This window comes from Aulostomus chinensis, chromosome 21 (genome assembly GCF_037954235.1).
Source record: "Aulostomus chinensis isolate RoL2024-O1b breed Wild chromosome 21, RoL_Achi_v1.0, whole genome shotgun sequence".
Lineage (NCBI taxonomy): Eukaryota > Metazoa > Chordata > Actinopteri > Syngnathiformes > Aulostomidae > Aulostomus > Aulostomus chinensis.
In genome coordinates, this window is record NC_141340.1 from 1,952,501 (window position 1) to 1,973,142 (window position 20,642).

The 20,642-nt window shown below is 49.2% G+C and overlaps 4 protein-coding genes across 8 annotated transcripts; 3 read left to right on the plus strand and 1 right to left on the minus strand.

The window, feature by feature from the left end:
• Window positions 1–2,461: 2,461 nt before the first annotated feature.
• LOC147241332 (uncharacterized) lies at window positions 2,462–3,166 on the plus strand. The gene is made up of 3 exons (XM_086191895.1): window positions 2,462–2,597; window positions 2,687–2,730; window positions 2,797–3,166. Exons 1-3 carry the CDS (start codon window positions 2,581–2,583, stop codon window positions 3,120–3,122), a joined length of 387 nt encoding a protein of 128 aa, XP_086048021.1. The 5' UTR covers window positions 2,462–2,580; the 3' UTR covers window positions 3,123–3,166.
• Window positions 3,167–5,008: 1,842 nt separating this feature from the next.
• Window positions 5,009–8,625, plus strand: LOC147241333 (uncharacterized). Of its 2 annotated transcripts, none has more exons than XM_086191731.1 (5): window positions 5,009–5,130; window positions 5,222–5,268; window positions 5,335–8,344; window positions 8,416–8,475; window positions 8,547–8,625. In XM_086191731.1, exons 1-3 carry the CDS (start codon window positions 5,114–5,116, stop codon window positions 8,310–8,312), a joined length of 3,042 nt encoding a protein of 1,013 aa, XP_086047857.1. In that variant the 5' UTR covers window positions 5,009–5,113; the 3' UTR covers window positions 8,313–8,344; window positions 8,416–8,475; window positions 8,547–8,625. The 2 variants fall into 2 exon arrangements, with proteins under 2 accessions (XP_086047857.1, XP_086047856.1); XM_086191730.1 differs by having other exon boundaries at window positions 5,010–5,130; window positions 8,426–8,475.
• Window positions 8,626–9,855: 1,230 nt separating this feature from the next.
• Window positions 9,856–13,090, plus strand: emc9 (ER membrane protein complex subunit 9). 2 transcript variants are annotated; one of them, XM_086190997.1, is made up of 6 exons: window positions 9,856–10,067; window positions 10,210–10,412; window positions 11,212–11,288; window positions 11,365–11,434; window positions 11,632–11,726; window positions 12,166–13,090. In XM_086190997.1, exons 2-6 carry the CDS (start codon window positions 10,218–10,220, stop codon window positions 12,344–12,346), a joined length of 618 nt encoding a protein of 205 aa, XP_086047123.1. In that variant the 5' UTR covers window positions 9,856–10,067; window positions 10,210–10,217; the 3' UTR covers window positions 12,347–13,090. The 2 variants fall into 2 exon arrangements, with proteins under 2 accessions (XP_086047123.1, XP_086047122.1); XM_086190996.1 differs by having other exon boundaries at window positions 9,857–10,042; window positions 12,166–13,088.
• On the minus strand, window positions 12,441–20,571 carry irf9 (interferon regulatory factor 9). 3 transcript variants are annotated; one of them, XM_086190990.1, is made up of 11 exons: window positions 19,759–20,570; window positions 19,378–19,463; window positions 18,622–18,744; window positions 18,281–18,461; window positions 15,973–16,109; window positions 15,469–15,550; window positions 15,233–15,292; window positions 14,470–14,862; window positions 14,149–14,264; window positions 13,708–13,818; window positions 12,441–13,503 (listed from the first exon to the last, which is right to left on the minus strand). In XM_086190990.1, the coding sequence occupies exons 2-11, from the start codon at window positions 19,432–19,434 to the stop codon at window positions 13,483–13,485; spliced, it is 1,281 nt and encodes a 426-aa protein (XP_086047116.1). In that variant the 5' UTR covers window positions 19,435–19,463; window positions 19,759–20,570; the 3' UTR covers window positions 12,441–13,482. The 3 variants fall into 3 exon arrangements, with proteins under 3 accessions (XP_086047116.1, XP_086047115.1, XP_086047117.1); XM_086190989.1 differs by having other exon boundaries at window positions 15,233–15,295; XM_086190991.1 differs by lacking the exon at window positions 19,378–19,463 and having other exon boundaries at window positions 15,233–15,295; window positions 19,759–20,571.
• Between the last annotated feature and the right edge of the window lie 71 nt (window positions 20,572–20,642).

Sequence of the window (20,642 nt, forward strand, 5' to 3'; positions counted from 1 at the left end):
TTTAATTCAGTCCCTCTACTTCCTGTAAATTATTCCAGAGCAAAATTCATGTCCGCAAAATTTTAACTGTTCTGTAACATGTTAACAGTACAGGGTGGGGGGAATTGTGGTCCAATCAGATCCCTGAGGTACTCCACAAGTGACCAAGGAATTGGGGACAACAAGAACTCGAACTGACTTTAAACACACCGGGAGCAAAACTGATACTAAAACCAGTGCAATGTGGGCCCATCCCCTGGTTTTAGTCAGGAAATGTGCTGCTGAATTTTGTAATTGTATGCTTGAAATATTCATTTTGGGGAGACCAGGGCATTGTAGTAGCCTACACAGCTGGTGATAAACACTACATCAGCATCTGTGTTGGCCTCAGAGAATGGGGCAGACTCTGGCTTTGTTTAGATAAAACTATTATGTTGTGTGGAATAAAAGTGAGCTCAGTAAATATTACACCCAGGTTTTTCACTTGACAGGATTGGTTAATAGTGTTTGCAGTTTGGGGAAAAAAATTCTCTCTGGCATTGGGACCGATGACAAACTTCATTTTTGTCCCAGTTAAGCTGGAGAACACTTTCTGCCATCCAGGATTTGACATCTAAGGTGCAGATACAAAGGGCATCCATAGGCCTGGACATGTAAGGCAGCAAACTGTGGAAGTTACTTCATTTCTCCTGATGACATCAAGAGACAGCCTGCACAGGGCCTAAAATCAAACCCTGGGGCACACCACATGTTTTATGGACTTTGGAGGAGCATGTCATATTTATAGAAGAGCTAACTCTGATGTGGTTTATTGCTTTCAAATTCCTTTATTAGTTTACAATCTTGTGTTATATTCCTTCATCTGTAATCTCATGATGGAAGTCAGTTATACAACTTTTTTCTCCAGTTACTGGTTCTCAATTGTAAATGTTTCTCATAAAGCTAGTTTTTTTCATAAATTTTGTGGCTTTCCATCGGACTCATCTTTCACCCTGCACTTTCTCAAAGGACAAATTTTATTGTGAAACTAAATGTAGGCAAAGATACATCATCGGTCTCTTGTGGATCATCAACATAAACCTCATCCCAGTCATGATTTATAAGGTCCATTTTTAAAGCCTCAATTTTAAGAGCCTATCCAAACAGCTACAGGCGAGAGGCAGGGTTCACCCTGGACAGGTCACCAGTCCATGGCAGGGCCAACACATAGAGACAGACAACCATTGGCTCTCCCAGCCACGCCTACGGTCAATTTAGAGTATCAATCAGCCTCGTCCCCTCTTGATGTCTTTGGACTGCGGAGGAAGCTGGAGTACCAGAGAGAACCCAGCAGGAACAGGGAGAACATGGAGACTCACCCAGAAAGACCCCGTGCCTGCGCCGGGACTCGAACCCGGAACCTTCTTGCTGTGAGGGAACAGTGCTGACCACTGCACCACCGGGCCGCCTGAGAATTTATTTTGTCATGATAAAAATTTACCTCTGGTTCAATGCCATATTCAAAACTAAATGGTTTATGTTCTATTAAATTTTGAAAAATTTGATTACATTCCTCATTATCTGGCTGAATAAAGTTGTTCTCATTTCAGGAATTTTTGCTGTCAGAGAGATTAAATATCTCAGTCTCTTCATGAATGATATTTAAATTTACCGCCATCATTTAATGAAAGGAAAAAAGTCTGAAAAAAAACAAAAACACAAACAAACCCCCAGAAAAATCTTCTTCACTACATTCTGTTTCTATGGGCCCAACTTGTTTGTAACAAACGTTATAAATGAGACCTGCTGCTGCTGGGCACTTGATTCAAGGTACTGTGTTGAAGTGAACATCATCCAGTCAATGGATGTTAGGACCCGGCTCGGCTAGGGGTAAGGAGACGTAACACGAAGAGATTCTGGTGCACTTAGCGGCCAGTTTTTATTCTCATACGCCACAGGGTACAGGAAGCCAAACTAACCCAGGGCCAAACGAAAACAGCAAACAACAATAAAGTAAAACAACTCCACCGGAGCGACCGCGCCATGCAGGGCAAATGAAACCAAAACAACTACTGGTAACAATCAAAGGATCACACAGATCACGTTCAGTTACTTTTAGGAGATACTAAGGGAGCCACGCGAGGGACGACGTCTGCCACTGTGCCGAGTTGCCCCCGGTGTCTGGCCCCGCTCTCCATCCAAATCCTCCCGGTGCCACTGACTGACGGGATTGGCCATGGAGGAGGCCAATCAGGGCGCAGGGCTGGCGCCGGGGGCCGGCAGAAGCAGGTGAGGGAGAAAGAGGACCGCGCAGTGATGTCACAGGGCACCGTCCGTAACAATGGATTATTTATACAATCTAGAGAAGAGGTTGTTTTGTCTTTCAAATTCTTGAGTCAGATATCTCTCTCTCTCTCTCTCTCCCTCTCCCTCTCTCATGAGGTAGGGAGCTACACCTGCCTTCAACTGCTCACACCTGTGGCACATTAACCAACCGCTGAAGAGTGGAAGCTTTATTAAGAGGCTCAAGTGAGTTGTTTTCAGACTGGTTCAGTTGTGTGGTTTGGGAGGTGCAGATAAGTGAGTTTGCTGCTTTACTGGCCCTCAACTGTTGCTGAAGCGATGGGGTTTCTCCTGAGGTTAGTGTCCTGACGTCACTACGTCTTTGTGAACTTCTCTTTTTAAGATTAAACCGTAACTGATGGGTGTTTGTGGCTGTCTTGTCCAGATGGATGCTGCTGTCCCTGCTGGCTGTAGGACATCAAGCTCTTGGTAGGTTTATTTACAGCAGGAAATGTTGCAACGGCTTCTTGACTGACTAAACGTATTGGTCTACAGCTCTCTACAGTTTCCAGAAGCCCAACTACCAAACAGCACAGGAGGCCCAGGTGGCGCGCTACCCGCCCCAGGTGGCGCGCTACCCGCCCCAGGTGGCGCGCTACCCGCCCCAGGTGGCGCGCTACCCGCCCCAGGTGGCGCGCTACCCGCCCCAGGTGGCGCGCTACCCGCCCCAGGTGGCGCGCTACCCGCCCCAGCAGAGTGTGCAGGCGCCAGCCCAGCAGAAGCGCCTCAAGGGGCTCAAACACCCACGCATGCACCACACTGCACGCATCCTGTCAAAGAAGGTGCACAATAATCGCTCTTCCAATCCAAAGCATCCTTAAGGAGTGACAGCATTGGCTTCTTTGTGAAAATAAAACTTCTACTGTTATTCATTGGAATCTTATGAACTGGCCAGCAGTTGAACCCTGTGCATGAAGACCACCTTACTACAATTTCATTTAGCAGACGCTTTTGTCCAAAGCGATGTACAACACCTTACTACCCACAAATCAGTGGGTTGGGCAAAATATGGCAATGAACTGTACCATGAACAGTTTAAGTCACTGAGTGTGGCGCTCCAAATACTTCAATGTGACTAAAACTCCACAGGAAGACAGAGGGGTTACACAAAGCTCATTCTCTAGAATTGGCAGCAGCACTGAGGTTCCTTCTATACAGCATTTGAATCTCACAAAACCAAATTGCATGACAAATCCTCAGTTTTTGCTGTCGGGGTGAAGTCTAGGTGAAATTCAGTACACCTAATCTTGCAAAGGTTTACCACCCTATAGACCCAAACACAAGTTGTGGTTGGGATCTAAGCAATGCTGCCCACAAGACTGTTGCCAGAACAAGTCAGGTGTGTTATACTGGGCTATAGCCCTGGGTCTCTGTGCCTATTAAAAATATAGGCCTAAATGTACATAATGATCACCATGGACAGCCACCACAATTGCAACATTGTTAGTAACGTGGACCTAACCAAGCTTTCCTTACAGAGTCTGATTTGTAGCAAATTCAAAACCAGTGCTCTATCTGCTGCTGCCGTGTCACCCACTGATATTACTGGAGCCCTTGTAGAGTTTTAGCAGCATTTAGTGCTTAATATGGATGCACAGCATTTTTTTTTGAAAAAAAAAGCAGTCAGTGGCAGCACAAGAGGTGGAGAGTGAGACATCGCATCCCCCAACCCCTCATATGTTCATCAGCTCAGGTTTGTGAAAAAGCAGCCAGCTCAGCTCAAATTCAGAGCTAGAGCTGGTGGTAGTAGCCAGCTTCTGCACCTCGCTAGCTTTAAGACACTTCATTTGGAAAACTAAAAATCTAATTTAAGGCTCAGTAGGTTTGAATCATGTTCTTCATAAGCATTCGTTTTCCATTTATTTGTTAAAATATGACTATTAGGACCCCAACAATTGGCCTTCCTTCCATTCTCAAACTACATTGAAAGTGCGTCAACAGCCCATTTTTCAAAATTTCCCAGGGTGAAACCCCCAGACTGTCTGGAGAGCTAAAGCCCCAGATGTTTTGCAGTCGTAGCAACACCCCTGGAACAATAAATGTAATCACTAAATTACTTTAAACAAGACTCATTAAAAGTCACAAAGTGAACCTTACAAACATCTTTAAGGTTCCTGCTCATTAGCCTTATCATGACTGTCCTTGGTTGTTTATTTTGGGTAGTCTAGCTCTCCAATAAAACAATTTTGCTCTAACCTATCCATCCATCATCATCTTCCGCTTATTCCTTACTAGTAAGGGTCGCGGGGGGGCTGGAGCCTATCCCAGCATCTACTGGCGAGAGGTGGGGTTCACCCTGGACAGGTCGCCAGTCCATCACAGGGCCAACATAGAGAGACGAACAACCATTCACACTCACATTCACACCTACGGTCAATTTAGAGAATCAATCAGCCTCGTCCCCAAATTGATGTCTTTGGACGGTGGGAGGAAGCTGGAGTACCAGAGAGAACCCATGCAGGCATGGGGAGAACATGCAAACTCCACACAGAAAGATCCCGTGCCCGAGCCAGGACTCAAACCCAGAACCTTCTTGCTGTGAGGCCACAGTGCTAACCACTGCACCACCCAGTATGGATTTTGGTTCAATGCAAATAAAACACTGAAAGCCTTTCAACAGTCTGCCCCAGTCTATCCCTCTGCTGGTACGTTGGGAGCAACACCTGCCTTCAACGACTCACACCTGTGACCCATAAAGTGTGGCAATCTTATAAAATGGTCACACTCATTGCTCCAAGGTTGGTTTGGTTGTGTGGTTTGAGAGGTACTCATAGGACTCCTGTTTCACTGGTCTAAAACTGTGGTTGACCCAATGGGCTTCCTCCTAAGGCAAGTGACTAATTTTAAAATCTTTTAAATTTTCATAGCTCGGCTCATGATTAAAGCATAACTGATAGGCGTTTGATGCTATCATATCTAGATGGATGCTGCTTTCCTTGCTAGCTGTAGGAAGGCATCAAGCTACTGGTGAGTTTAATTAATATGTAAAATATCCACTCAGCTGTATCTGGGACTAAAATCTCTGCTCCTCAGCTCACAGTGACCAATCTCTACCTGATCCGGACAGTGAAGAGGAAGAGCCAGTCCCAGATGATCAAATGGATTCCAATAGTTTTGATACTAGACAGGAAACTTCATTGAGTGCTGAGCCAATTGACAGTCCTGATAATGACTCGCCACCAAACAGGGAAAATGATGACGATACACAAAAAATAACTCCCAAAAGTTTTATGCCCCAGCAGCCTCAGGTGGACCCTCAGCCGAGCTTCCAAACGCTACTGCCCGGCTACCAGCTCCTGAGGCCAGAGGTACATCAGCAACTTGACATGCCCCCTCAGGTACCTAGCTACCTGCCAAGGGAGCCAGAGCTACCCAAGGTTCCTGCTCAGCTGCCCAACCTACAACAAAGGCCTCAGGTGCCCATAGAGCCTGAACAGCCCATCTACATAGCACAAAGGCCAGAACCTCAAGTACACCATCAGCCCAGCTACACATGGTCAGGGGGGCCCCAGCAATCTGAGATGCTCCCTCAGGTGCCTCAGCAGCTCAGCTACCTGCCACAGAGGCCAGGGGAATCCCAGCAACCTAGCTACCCACCACCAGGACAAGAGGAGCCTCAGCCACCCGAGTTGTCCCCGGAGATGCCTCACCTACAACAGAGTCCTCAGTTGCCCCTGCATCCTCACCAGCCTAGCTATCTACCACAGAAGCAAGAGGTACCCCCAAAACCTCAAGTGTCCCAGCAGCCTAGCTACCCACCACCTAGGCCAGAGGAGCCCCAGGTGCCCAACCAACAACAGAAACTTCAGGTGCCCTTGCAGTCTCAGCAGCCTGTCTACCTGGTTCAAAAACCAGAGGTGTCCCAGCAAGCTCAGTTGCCCCAGAAGCAAGGTTACCCACCACAAAGGCTAGAAGTGCCTCTGCAACCAGAGCTGCCTAGCTACACACCACAAAGGCCAGAGGAGCCCCAGGTGCACAACCTACACCAGAGTCATCAGGTGCCCTGGGAACCTCAGCAGTCTAGCTACCCACCACAAAGGCTAATTGTGCCTCAGCAAACTCAGTTGCTCCAGAAGCCAAGTATCCCATCACAGAAGCCAGAGGTAGCCCAACAACCTCAGGTGTCCCAGCAGCCTAGCTACCCACCACAAAGGCTAATCGTGCCTCAGCAAACTCAGTTGCTCCAGAAGCCAAGTATCCCATCACAGAAGCCAGAGGTACCCCAGGAACCTCAGGTGTCCCAGCAGCCTGCATATCCACCACATAGGCCAGAGGAGCCCCAGGTGCCCCACACACAACAGAGGCTTCCGGTACCCTTGCAGTCTCAGCAGCCTGTCTACCTGATTCAAAAACCAGAGGTGTCCCAGCAAACTCAGTTGCCCCAGAAACAAGGTTCCCCACCACAAAGGCTAGAAGTGCCTCTGCAACCAGAGCTGCCTAGCTACCCACCACAAAGGCTAATCGTGCCTCAGCAAACTCAGTTGCTCCAGAAGCCAAGTATCCCATCACTGAAGCCAGAGGTAGCCCAACAACCTCAGGTGTCCCAGCAGCCTAGCTACCCACCACAAAGGCCAGAGGAGCCCCAGGTGCACAACCTACAACAGCAGTCTAGTTACCTAACACAAAGGCCAGAACTGCCCCTGCAATCTCAGCAGCCTAACTACCCTCCAGAAATATCTCAGGTGGCTCAACATGCTAAGCAGCCTATCTACATAGGACAAAGGCCAGAGGGGCCCCAGCAACCCCATGTGCCCCACCCACACCAAAGCCCTCAGGTGTCCCTGCAACCTCAGCAGCTTAGCTACCTACCACAGAAGCAAGAGGTACCCCAACAGCCTCAGGAGTCCCAACAGTCTAGCTACCCAACACATAGGCCAGAGGAGCCCAAGGTGCCCCACCTACACCAGAGTCCTCAGGTGCACCTGCATCCACACCAACCGAGTGACTCACTACATAGGCTAGATGTGCCCCAGGAACCTCAGCAGCTGAGCTACCCATCACAAAGTCCTCAAGTGGCCCAACAAGCTCAGCAGCCTATCTACCCAGGACAAAGGCCACAGGAGCCCCAGCAACCCCAGGAGCCCCACCAACAACAGAGGCTTCCAGTGCTCCTGCAACCTGAGCAGCCTCGCCAACCATCACACAGGCCAGAGGTGCCCCCACAACCTTACAAGCCAGTGTACCCACCACATGAGCAAGACGTGCCCCTGCAACCTGGCAACTCACCACAAAGACCAGAGAAGCCCCAGCAGCCCCAGGTCACATATCCACAACACACTCCTCAGGTGCTCCTGCAAACTCAGAAGCCTAGCTACCTGCCATATAGGCCAGAGGTTCCACTGCAACCTCAGGTGCCCTCTCAGGTAGACAACCCACAACAGAGGCTTCAGATGACCAATCAACCTGGCTCCCAACCAAATAAGCCAGAGCCAAAGCATCCCCAGGTGACCCACTCGCAACAACCTCAGCAGTATCGTTATGTGCCAGAGGTGCCCCAACAAGCACAAGTGCCCCAGAAACCTAACAACCTGCCACAGATTCCTCAGACTCAGCAGCTTAGCTACCCACCACAAAGACCTCAAGTAGTCCCACGACCTCAGCAGCCTAGCTATCTGTCACGCTGGTTCCAGATGGCCCCTCTTCTGTCTCGGGTGCCCCCTCCTGTGCCCAAACAGCTGAGCTACCTGTACCAGCAGCCCTCAAAATCAAACCTGCCACAGACACCAGAGGTGTCCCAGCAGCACACATACCCACCACAGTGGACTGGCATGCTGCAGCAGTTTCAAGTGCTCCAGCCTCATGGCTACTCGCCACCGCAGCAGCCCCAGGTACCACAGCCTCGTAGCCAGGTGCTGCAGCAGCCTAGCTACCCACATCAGCGATATGTTGCACGCTACTCACCTAAGAAATCGTCCCAAAAGCCTTTTTACAATCCCAAGTGGCCACAGGTGCTTCAGAAGCCTATCTCAAAGACCAAGCAGCCTCGGAAGCTGTCCATCCAAAAAGTTTAGAGTTTCTTAATGGCCATGCTACGGTGAGAATGGTAAGCTGTGACAAATGATACTTTTCCATCTGCAATGTGGGTAACCACGTTCACCGCCTGACCAGCTTCAGTTTCCCACAGGTACAACACAACTGGAGTTTATGGCAATGAAATTGGCAGTGGTGGAAAAGGTATGTTTGAACTATAGGAAACTACAGAGGGTTACTAAAATTCTTTTAAATGTTGTGCTCTTGTGTTGTAGGAACATCAATGCTGGAGACTCCTTAAGGACTTTTCCTTTGTCTTTCTTGCTGGAAAATAAACCTTGGTCTATGGCTCAAGTGTACTATTTGTCTTACTAGATCACATTTAAGCTTGCATAGATTAAATTCCTGCAAGAATTTATTCTATCAACATTAAGATGTTTACTCAAAATGCAGTTATTCAGGTTTTTCTTTAAAACCTTTTTAAAATAGATGATTAAAACAAACAACCTGAAACATTGAAAGCAGTGACCTAAAGTATATCAAAAGGTTTAATTGACCATTTTTAAACATTGTAGATAAGCCTTCCATTTTCTTTCCTTCCTGGGAAGGATAGATGCTGCAGCAGCATGTAAATATGGTCCATGTACCTTCAAACCACAGCTGACTGACACACATGCGGATCTAATTATTCAAGTATTAATTTAACATTGCTCACTCCAATAAGCCATGGTTGAATATTTTATGCATCACCCACACCAGATATTACACTTTTTTCAAGCTTAACTATAAAGTTGAGTATTTCACTCATTTGAATCATCTGTTTAAGCTATACCTTTTTATTTTAATCAAAATTATACTGTTTAACCTTTATTTTGATGCACTGCAGCCACTTTGTAATGTTGTTTCATGATAAATGATGGTAGATGTGGGGTCAGTCTACTCCAGCATGTACCTTACTCAATCCATCCATTGTCTATACCACTTATCTGTTAAGGGGGGGCCTGATGGTGGCCAGCTGACATTAGGTGAGAGGTGGGGTTCACCCTGGACAGGTTGCCAGAGGGCCATCAGGAGCAGTTGGGGGCCCAGTATCTTGCTCAAGGATACTTGGACATGGTCACCGCAGGAAGTGAGGACTGAACCAGCGAACCCTCGATGGCCACTCTGCCTCTAAGCCACACCCCCCATTTTATTCACTATACACTTAATTTTTGACTAGATTTTGTCTGATAAACACCTCCCCTTCACTCATCTGAAAACATTAAATTGCAACACATTTAATACTCCTTGGCAGCTGTAAATGTACATACTACATCGACCTGTATTCTACTGTTGTTTCATCTAATGAAGTTTTGTTTTTGCATTCTAAGAACCCCCCCCCCCCCCCCCGGATTCATGCTATTCACGTTCATATTCATCTTTACTGTGAGCATTAATGTGATCCAATTTCACCTTGGATTCAATGGAGTTCTGATGTCGATACATCCTTTCCGCAAGGGGGCAGTGACGTATAGGAGGAACAATGATCGGCACCTTTTTCCTCCAATCCGTTCAGACCTTGTCCCTGTCAGGACCAATCAAATGGCCGCAACTTACGCTTCCAGGCAGTCGCCGTTTTGTAGCCTGTAACTCGCTGCTATGCCGAAGCGGCACCGTTAGCTTCCCCGCTGTCAGCTCACACGACTGAACGAACCGTGCCATTTGAGGGAGGACAAGCGTCCGAGGCTACAGTTTCCGCTGTTTTCTTCGAGGGGAAAACAATCCTGCCGAGGTGGGACTGGACTCGGCTCTGCTTGGTTAGCCTAAATGCTAATGTTAGATGCTACACCCAATACAACACAACAGGCTACCTCGGCACAGTGGTTGTAGTTTTGGGGAATGATCTCGCTGCTTTAACCCCGGGTTTTTTGTGCTTGTGTCCCCGTTGTGTTCCTTCAGCGGCCATCATGGGGGAGGTGGAGCTTTCCTGCCGGGCTTATGTGAAGATGTACCTGCACGCCTGCCTGTTTCCGCGGTGCAGCATCAACGGGTTGCTACTGTCGTCCAGCTCGGCAGGGGGCGCTGTGTGCGTGACGGACTGCGTACCGCTGCTTCACTCACACCTGCCCCTGGCCCCCATCACGCAGCTGGCTCTCACGCAGGTGGGTGCTGCATCTCCGGGTCAGGCCTCGACTCATGGGGTCAGGTTCCTGTTGAATAAAGAGATTGTGAGTCTGACTTCAGGTCAGGCGTCGGTTGCAGTAAATACCAGAACTTACAAACCTTTTTTTTTTTTTAAAGTGCATTAATCTTTGTACATTCAAAGAAATCAGTAGACAGGTGAATAAAAAAACACCTAAAGAGCGATATTAGAGCACCAGAGAAATTGTTAGAATTCACAGACTTTCCTCAGGTGGAACCTTTTACAGATGGACAATGAATAACTTTAATATTCTAGAATGATGTGCTGGTGCTGATTGACTGGAGCGCAGCGCTCCAGGGGACTGGTGATGATGCAAGGCCATGATTCCTGAATTAGTAGAACAAAGTCTTCACCCCGGCTGATATTGGCTGACTGATCGCTAATAAGGGCTCTGGCTCTTATTGATCCCGGCACTTTCCCACTCTGAGGAACAGCAGCAGGTCGTTTGTGGTTTAGGTTGTAGTTCAGCTCTGATAGAAACCTTGAACCCCGGTGGAAAAACTTGCTTCGCCGTCACAGTTTGATCCCTTTAGTCTGGTAACATCTAGGAAGTCTGAAGGGCCCCATTGTACCAGCAGCGTGCTAACAGGAAGTAGTAGGTTTGGCCGGTGTGAGTCTCTGAGGTTTCATCATTCAGCACTATTAGAAAACGCCCATCAATAATCCCCTCCCTCTCTTCACGGTCTGTAAATGAGCAATTGGCGCCGTGACATCACGGTTGGTTGTTGTCACTGTTCACCATGGCTGTGCTGTTGCAGGTGGACGTGTGGTGCTCACAGACGCAGCAGAGGATAGTTGGATACTACCAAGCCAACGCCTGCGTATCAGATAGCAGGTGAGTTTCCTGCTTGCCCCCCCCCCCCCCCCCCAACATCTCAGGAACTCAGGTGAACTCGTCTTCTCCTCCACAGCCCGACCCCGTGTGCACTGAAGGTGGCCGACAAGATCGCCGAGCAGTTTGACGGCGCCGTCCTGTTGATGGTGAGGGATTTCTGTCCTCTGACCTGCTGGAAGTAGAAAAGAGCTACAGCTGAAACAACAGCGTTGTTTTGCCACCTCGCTAGCAGTCGTCACCCGGGTTCACCTGCTAGTTGTGTAACCTGCCGTCACAGCTGGCACCATTTCATCACTGTGAATATTTGTTTCATCAAAATAAAAGCCTGTTGATTTCTCTGCAGCTGGATGGTAGTAAGATGTCTCCAGACTACCGAGTCCCTCCCATAGTGATGTACGAGCGCAAAGACTCAAGATGGACGCTCAAAGACAAACACATGTAAGTAGCCGTGGAGCTGCCCAGCCACCGTGGGCGTCCGCTCCTCTAGAATGTTCCGCTCTACGAAGATCTAAACAAGGAGAGCAGGGCTTCGAGTCGCAGACCCAGAAGTATTTTGAATGAGATGTGTCCTCCTATCGGAGCGTCCACACCGCGGTAGCTCGCTCGCCACAGCGACTGCTGAAGGGTTTCTGCTCCTCCTACGGTTGCCGTTTGTGGTAACGTTGAAGGTGTTTCCTCCAAAGGTTCTGGCGAACGCTGTAATCAGGTCATTGCGTCCTCCCACTGTGACCATCCTCAGATGTGGCGGCGTCTTGGTGTGACCCAGCTCATCTCAGGCACCCATAGAACTTCAACACTCACCTCTGATTCAGTAGTTGGGCTCGTTTTCTGTGTCTGATCATCTTATGTGAACTTCCTGTCTGTGTTTCCTGTCCAGGATCATGCTGAGACAGTGGGAGGAGACTCGGGCGATAGCCGCTCAGATGCTGGAGTCTGGCGATCACATGCTCCTGGTGGACTTCGACAACCACTTGGATGACATCACAAAAGACTGGACCAATCAGAAACTGAACACCAAGATAGCGGAGCTCGCATCGCCAGTTAACGGCAACATCTAGTCGAAGAGTTTCTCCTTGAAGCTGCCTTCTATTTAAGTTCTGACCTGACGTCCTCGCCATCATGTGACTTCGAATGACCACACGCTCACCGGAGTTCAGGAATCCTTTTAATGCATTTTCACCAAGACAGTTGAGACACATAAATAAGTCTACGTTGACAGCTGGGCGGGGCTGGAGTGCGCCTGGCTCACGCCAGCCAGTCGTTACTCTTCTGAAATGTTTTTTCGTTTCAGTTTTTGCTCATTAAGTCCTAATTTCAGGCTCCATGAACTAAACTGAAAACAGGGAAGAGTCTGAAGTTTCCCATTTTTAAAGTTTGCGCCTGAACGTCTGAACATTAAAAGAAATGTGCATGAATTCATGTTGATGTTGAAGCAAACCAGGTCACGGCCGCTAACGGAGTTAAATGGAGGCTAACTTGTAAAAGTTCTTCCTGTTAGGAGACATTTAAGGGAACACATGATTATGAAGACGTCAGTACAAACGCGGCTGAACGGACCGGCGCGAGCCTTCAAACCTCTAACAGTAGCGAGGTACCCGAGCCGTGTTACTACTTACTGCAGTACTACTGTAGGATACGTAGTTTGTTTTTCAGGTACAACCCAAGACAGAAGCTCTGAAAGGTTCTGACTGTGATGTTTAGAACGTTTCCTGCGATCAGCCCTGACGAAGGAACCGCAAACCCCCCCTTGTTGTCCATTAAAGACCCCCCCCCATGAACCTTGTGTTGACTGGTCATCTCATGCTAACGACGACTAACTAGTGCTGCTAGTCGAGAGTTTTACTGCAGATTGATGTTTCCCTTTATTGACGTGATAGTAGAAGTAGTAGTTAATGCATAATTATCCAACTGCAGGTGAATGTCCGATGAGGTCATGTGATCGAAGAGCTGGGGAGCAGCAGCTCATGGCTGTTGTCAGCACGAGTCCCAGACGCTCCCTTCCTGCTTTGAAACAGCAGGTCCTCCGCCCATCGGCGCTGGCGTCTCCTGAGGCCCGTCGTGGCTTGGTGCAGCTCGGAAGTACAAGTGTGTGGTTAAATATAAATATCAGAACAGCTGCCGGGTCGGCGTCACCTTGGTGTGTGACTGAACTTTCCAGGAAACAGCTGTTCAGTGTGGGTTCTTGCGTAGTGAGTCAGAGCACCAGCCAAGACTCCTGGGACAAGAGTAGAAGAGGAAGTGTAAGGCTTCAGTCGCTCAAAGTTCGGGCTTGGGACGGAAGAGGAACCTAAAACAGTTGTGTATGGATCTGAGGAACAATCCATTTGATCTTGGCACTGATGTGGGATAGGCTGTGATGGTGTTGAGTCCAGGGAAGCCCGTCATGGTGCCGGGAGCGCTGGGTCCCTCAGACGCTTACCAGGTTGAGGGTGATTTCTCCCGAGTGGCTGGCGAGAGACTGCAGGATGCTGATGGACTCAAAGATGGACTGAGCGTTCTTGACCTCCTGCACCGCCCACGGAAGCGTGACCTACACACACACACACACACACACACACACGTTGGTTTGACGGTTCGTCACCAGGCAAAGGTAGTTGTTTGTGTTCAGCAGAATCGTGTAAAACTCAAACCCTTTCACTGGTGAGCAGGACGGGCCAGGGGGGTCCGGCCCATTCCATTCAAGACTTTTTAGTAAAGCAAGAAAAGTGGAGCGCTTTGATTACAACAGAGACGAAAATGAATAAAGAGAAAAGAAAAAACTAGAAAGGCTTCACAAGACAGAAATGACAGTAAAATGAGAAAACATGAAAAATAATAATCTATAAAACTACGAAATGACAGCGGGCACTGAGGGGCGGACCTGAACGATGATGAGTTTCCCAGCTGGGTCGTCCGCGCTGCTCAGTTCTTCTCCGAAACACAGAGTCACGCTGCACTGAGGCGGAACGCCGCCGTTGGAACGGAAGTGATCCAGTTCTGGAAGGACAGCGAGATGAGGATGTAGATATTAATAATAGCAACAATCTGCGGTGAAGCGCAGGCGAGCCGTGTCATGAAGCAGAATACTGCAGTCTTAACTCCTTGTTGCTTGAGTTGTCAGAATCAGGCCACGCCCACAAACACACCGCTACTACCGGCCAGCTTGGCCTGTAGGTGGCTGTGTTAGTGTCAGTCTGCTCACGTTGTCTGAAGATGTCTTTGCTGAACAGCAGCACCAGGTCCGCGTTCCTCTCCATCCTGTGTGGCCCCGGCGTGGTCATGTGCGGCCCCGTCCAAAAGATCCGCCCCTGGCAGAACCGCTTGCCATAGATGCCCTGTGACGTGGAGGACAGTACCACCCCTTTCTCCATGAAGGGCAGCAGGGTGAGCAGGGCCTGCCGCTCTGGGCCGGCGTGCATTGTGGTGGACGGCTCAGGGAGGGGGACGCGTGGGAAGCAGGCGTTGAGGGCGGCGGGCATCGGAGGAGGAATGCAGGAGGAGGGCAAATACGTGACCCGGACGTCGGTGCCGTGGATCTGGCGTCTGAGCACCTCCGTCCCAAAGTAGTAAACGACCACTTGCAGCAAGTCCTGGTCTGAAGAGCCCAGACAAAGATGGAGGCCGATTGAGACACAGTTGATCAGTAACAGACACTCAACGGCCCAGCTTGGGCTGCACATACGCTGGAGGTCTAATACTCCTCAACTACTGTGGTTCCACCATTGTTCCACCACAAGAACCGTAGTGCTGACATCGCCTGGCAGCTGCTGACCCAATCAAACTGAGCCATAGAGACCATGTGATGCTGGTCTGACAGGAAGTGGGCTGACGCTCCTGTACAAGCTTCAGTCCTTGAACGTCTGTCAAGGTTAAACAGGATGTTCAGGACTCAGTTATGAGGCTCCTTAGCTCTTCTACCCTGACGCCTCCCTGCCTCCCTGTCATGTGACTGTTCCTGTCGTTACCTTCTGGGGGAGCGGGGATGCTCTCCTCGATCCGCATGTCCAGCCTGAGCTCGTCGACCGCTGCTGAGAGGAGGACGAGAGGCGAGGAGCGGGAAGTTATTAGTTCGTACTGCAGTCACAGCTGGACACCTGAGACGGGTCCAGTGAAGAACATCAGAGCTGCGATGTGGAGGCCGGCCGCCGAAACGGTCCTGCTGGGCCGTCCCGCAGGAGATCGGCCCTGCTGTGGTACTCACCGTCTCTCTGGATGGTGACGCTGAGCTGAGCCGGCTCCTCTGGCTGGACGGGCTCGTCGCTCTGAGGCAGGAGGTCTTCAGACTGAGAGGGTTTGGAGGATTCGAGCACAGTGATCAGCAGGCGCACGAGTGCAGACTGACTCATCAAGCAGCTTTAAGACTTTAGGACAACAGGGCAATGAGACAACCAGAGCCGGAAGGTTCCGCTGACCTCCTGGTTCTGTCTGCGGACAGCAGCTACAAGCAACAGGCCGCCCCAGATGGGTTTGGCCTCTCCAGGTCTCACCAACTGGAGTCCTGAGCTCACTGAGAGGGTTTCCCCTCCTTCAGCTCGAAGCTAACGAGACTGACGGCTAACAACAACTGAACCATTCAAAAACCTCAGTTCCCCATCATGACCACACAGGTGTTCTGGCTGTTAGCCGCCAGACCAAACACTCCAATCCTGTTTTCAGGTTTTGTTCCTTGGTAATGAACTCAGAGATGACGTAACCATCCGCTCACCTGCTGAGATCGAGTCTCCTCCCTCTTGATCTGCTTGACCTGAGTGCCGCTGTCATCGTCACTCTCCAGCAAGCGGCTCCTCCTTTTCGACCTCCTGGCTGGTTTCTCTCGACATTTCTTTTCTGGCAGCGCCAAACCTGAACAGAGAGAGGCAGCACTTGACCTTCTGAACTTGGAGACGGAGCGAGTTCATCAATCCTGCCAGGAGGAAGAGATAATGGCGATGATCCCAGTGATAACGGCTCCTTCATCTTTGTCCCAGTGACTGCTGCTGACCCGATTACAAGGCTGAACTCTGGGCTGGCGCACCGCCCTGCTGACTCAGCAGCAAGACTTCTCCTCTGGTCTTTTATTTTTCTTCCAAAGCAGATTCATCTTTTTGATATCAAGCTCAAATATGAACCACCAGTATTCCCTAAACACACCAACGTTCTGGAGAGGCGCCGGAGGCTTGAACGCCACAATGAAACGCAGTTGTACTTTGGTCTTTTTCATTTACTGTGTCATCAAATACCAGTTTATTTGTGCAGTGCCTTCAAATGTCAGAGGCCACGTGTAAACGTTTAAAGTACAGAGTGAAACTTTCCTGTTTTTATTTATATGCTCTCAAACGCATCGTCCAGTTTGTAATCTGATTATTTAACGTGCAACTGGACGGCTCTGCTGTTGCTAGCCGTCAGTGTCTATTAGCTTCCAGCTAAATGCAATCCCAAAGTAATGCGGGAGGGAAAAGTGTCTGGAAACTCAGGACACCTCTTAGTGCTTCAAAAGCAACATTTTCCAGTGCAAAATCAGTTTGAGAGGAATCCAAACACAGAAGTCTCGAGAGCCTCAAAGGTTTGGCTGCAGGCCAAAGAGAGGCATTTTAGATTTTAGCCATTTTCTGAGTACGTATGTTTTAAAGTCGGGCAACCACTTCAAACACCAGGACGACTGAGTCAAACACAACGGTTGAGTTAATCCAGCCAGATTTAGATAAAAGGGACTAAATACAGAAAGTCTGGAACAAAAGAAGGGGTGTGAGGAGGGTGTTTGTGATCCGGGAGGAAAATATGCCGCTTCCTGACAACAAGTCCGGTCATAACTCAGCTTGTTACACAAGGGGGTGGAGAGGTTTCAGCTGTGCTACGCTGAGAGGGCGTGGGTTTACTTACAGAAACACCACGAAACTTCTTCAGGGCCAACGGCTGCAGGGGAGGCGTCCACGCTGAGGCCCAGAGCTCTCAGGGCTTCCTCCAGCCGGCCAGCTCTGCTAGTTCTCATAAGTATGTCGTAAACAGAGATGCTAACTGACGCTAACTAAGTGACACATCTTTCCATTACCGAGCGATCGCTGTCGCCACTGGAAACACTCTGCTGTTTGGTTTGTAGTCCAGTGTTTCCAGCAACTTCCACGACTCCGTGTCAACTGTGTCACGGAGTCCCTTCTCCCACCACAGTTGCCTGGTTGTGAACCCCAGAGAGCCCAACCACTCCAGACCAGTAGCACCGACCTCTCACCTGGTCAAGACAGTGCAGAGGATCATCCTCAACCACCTCCGCCCCTGGTCAGAGCTTTTCCCCCCAAGCTGCTGCTGTAACAACAGAATTTCCTGAATACAGGTCGAATAAAGGTGATCTTATCTTACTTATTATTATTTCAGACAGGAAAGTCACATCCTGACCCACGCAATAACAGAACAGCCCACTAGCATGCTACTGCTAGCCAGCTAACTAATGAATCTTCATTTTTGTGCCACTAAAGATGGACAGCTATTATCACGGCCTGAGCCCCAGAGGGGGCGGCGTTTCTAGCTTTATTGCTCTGCCACTTTAGACCTCTATGTGACCCCCTAAACACGTGAAAAAACTCATCAAGTTTGGCACACACATCAAGTCCGGTGTCCCCGAAGTGCCAAAATGTGCTCCCCAGTGCCACCTAGGTATCTAAAAAGGGGCGCCACGGCCCGTAGGAATGGCGTAGCGACATGGAACCAAGACTCAATTATTCGTCTCATCAAGACCTACCAATCATACACTGACACCCCTGACCTGAATCCAACAGGAAGTCCACAATATGCACATGAACGTACAACTTTGCGCCAATTTTGGACCCTGAACAAATGCCATCTCCTCCTGGAGAGAGACCCCCGGGAGGAGGAGCCCCGCAGCGGTGGTGTTGTCTGGTTCTTGAGAGCCAAGAACTTCTGCGACGCTCTGGCCTGCATCCTAACCGCCGAGTCGGCAAAACTACAACTTTACTAAAACAACTCCAAGTTTGCGGATCACATGACCGGATCATTTGGAGGAGACGGAGCCGTTGTCCCACCTTGCTCACTGAGGGGGACGAGGCGGTAGACCTTGTAGGGTTCTGAGATGTCCAGCTGGGCTCGGTCCATCACCTCCAGGAACTCAGGGCTCTTGTTGAGGGCACAGCGCAGCCTGGTCTTCCAGACGGCTGGATTGTTGCAGCTCTCATCCTTCATTTTGCCCTTGAACTCCGCCCAGGCCTGAGGAAGACACAGTGTTTACATGCACTTCCTGGTCGAGGTCTATATTCAGATCCAGGTGTGTCACACTCGCTGAGCTGTGACTCACAAATGTTTGGGACAAGTAATCCCAGACGACGACTCCCTGAATCAAATAATGACTTCAGAAACAATTCTTGACCTTAAAGATGGCGGCATCTTCATCTTTGCGGAAGTCTTGCTTCCCTGCGTGTTTCCACGGGATACGGAACATGGTTTTGGCCTCGTCGTCCCACACCAGCCCCGGGTATTTACCGCTGCTGACCTGGGACAGCAGAACACCACAGTTTAGCACTGTCACGGCCCGTCGTTCGACTCCTAACATCACAGTTGACGCTCAGGTTCTTCTACCAACAATTTAAAGGTCCTGTATGTGAGGATGCTTTTAGCCTGAGCGAGCTAGCATGTTGTGCTACACTGAATGAGGAACTTTAAAGGAACACTCTGACTTTTTTGGGTTACCAACAACGAATATCCTGAACTTCTATTTTACTTTTAATGGAGGTATGCTAACATTTCCCACCCACTACCATTCACTGTGCTAAGCTAACTACTATGTTTCCATCCATTTTTGACTTAATTACACTGGAAACTGATAACTGTCTGGTTGTGAACCTGCTAGAACCCCACAGCAGCGTCTCTGGTCGGTTTCCTGCTGACTTCTAAGTCTCATAAATGGCAATAAAGCGATTAAATCGCCATTAAAAAGCCATTAAGATGCCTTACAGAAGCCTCCCGGTCCCGTTGGTCTGATGCTGAGGTCATGTGTAAATCTAATCTCTACTTAGGCCGTCTTTCCCTTTCCGTTCCACACCCGCCCACCCCTACACACAAACACAAACACAAACACAAACACACACACACACACACACACACACACACACACACACACACACACCTGTTCAACGATCCAGGCGCGCAGTCTGCGAGTTGAGCGCATCTTCACTGCCGCCATGACCCCAAATATTTAGAAACACTCTCCGTCTGACAAACAAACAAACACATCGCCGTCATCAGATGCGTCACAACCTCCCGGGGTTAAAACATCTGCTCCCCGGTGTCAACCACAGCGCCACGGCTGCTTCAACTTCAGCCGTTAAACGTTGTGGTTTTTTTTCTTTCGTTATTTCTTCGACGCGAGTTCCCCAATTGTCGCTCCAAGTTAACGGCAACACTTTCAACAACAACAACGCCTCACTTTTAGACGCAGGCTGCTAAAATCAGCGGGTATAAATACAAACATGGAGTATTTTAGGAAGGAGCTTTAGGTTTCGTTTACCTCAGTTGCGTTTCCTCTTCGGTGCTGCGGACTGTCTGCCTGAGCGTGTGTGTGTGTGTGTGTGTGTGTGTGTGCGCGATAGAGACCGAGCTCTGCACCCGCCGCTCCACACTCCGCCGCCCGCGAGGAGAGACGCACCTTTTCTCAGAAACCACGTGACTTTACAGAAGAGGAGGAGGTGGTGTGTTCGGCCGCTGGGTGGCGACAAACACCCCTCAGATGAGGGGAACCTGACACAAACACCACCTTTCTCCCAGTGGCAGTAAAACTGTACGTGTGAATGCGCCGTCGCCCATCCACACTCACTGCCCTGTCCTCAGGTTCACGCGTGTAAATGACCCACTAATTTTTGCACTTGTATGTCACCTTCTGCCTCGTTCTTTCATTCCCTGTTTGTTGTTGTTGGGTGGAGCACTGTTACGAATAAAGGATGGTGATTCTGAAATACAGCACAGATTAAGTATCATAAATCACACAGGAAGGTGTAATCAAACAACCATAAACCACATTTTGAATCATCTGTTAATGGCGATAACTTGGAACAGAACTTGTCAAGCTCAAACGATCAGTTTTCAGATTCAAATGTAAAAAAAAAAAAAAGATAAATTAAGGACACAAAAATGAAGCAGCACTGAGACGATCGAAGGCGCAAATAAGCTGTTAAACAACTGTAATCTCCAGATTCAAGAAAGTCACTAAAAAACACGCTTATATAAACCGGGAGAATACTTGGAGTGTATAGAGAAATACTTTCAAGTACCTTTAAAATCTGTGAATCACAAGTAAACACAAAGATATTTGCAGAAACGCGTTTCCTTACCGACTCAGGATGGTAAGGAACATGAAAATGAATGTGCTTGTCAGTCTGGTGTGGCTCATCTTGC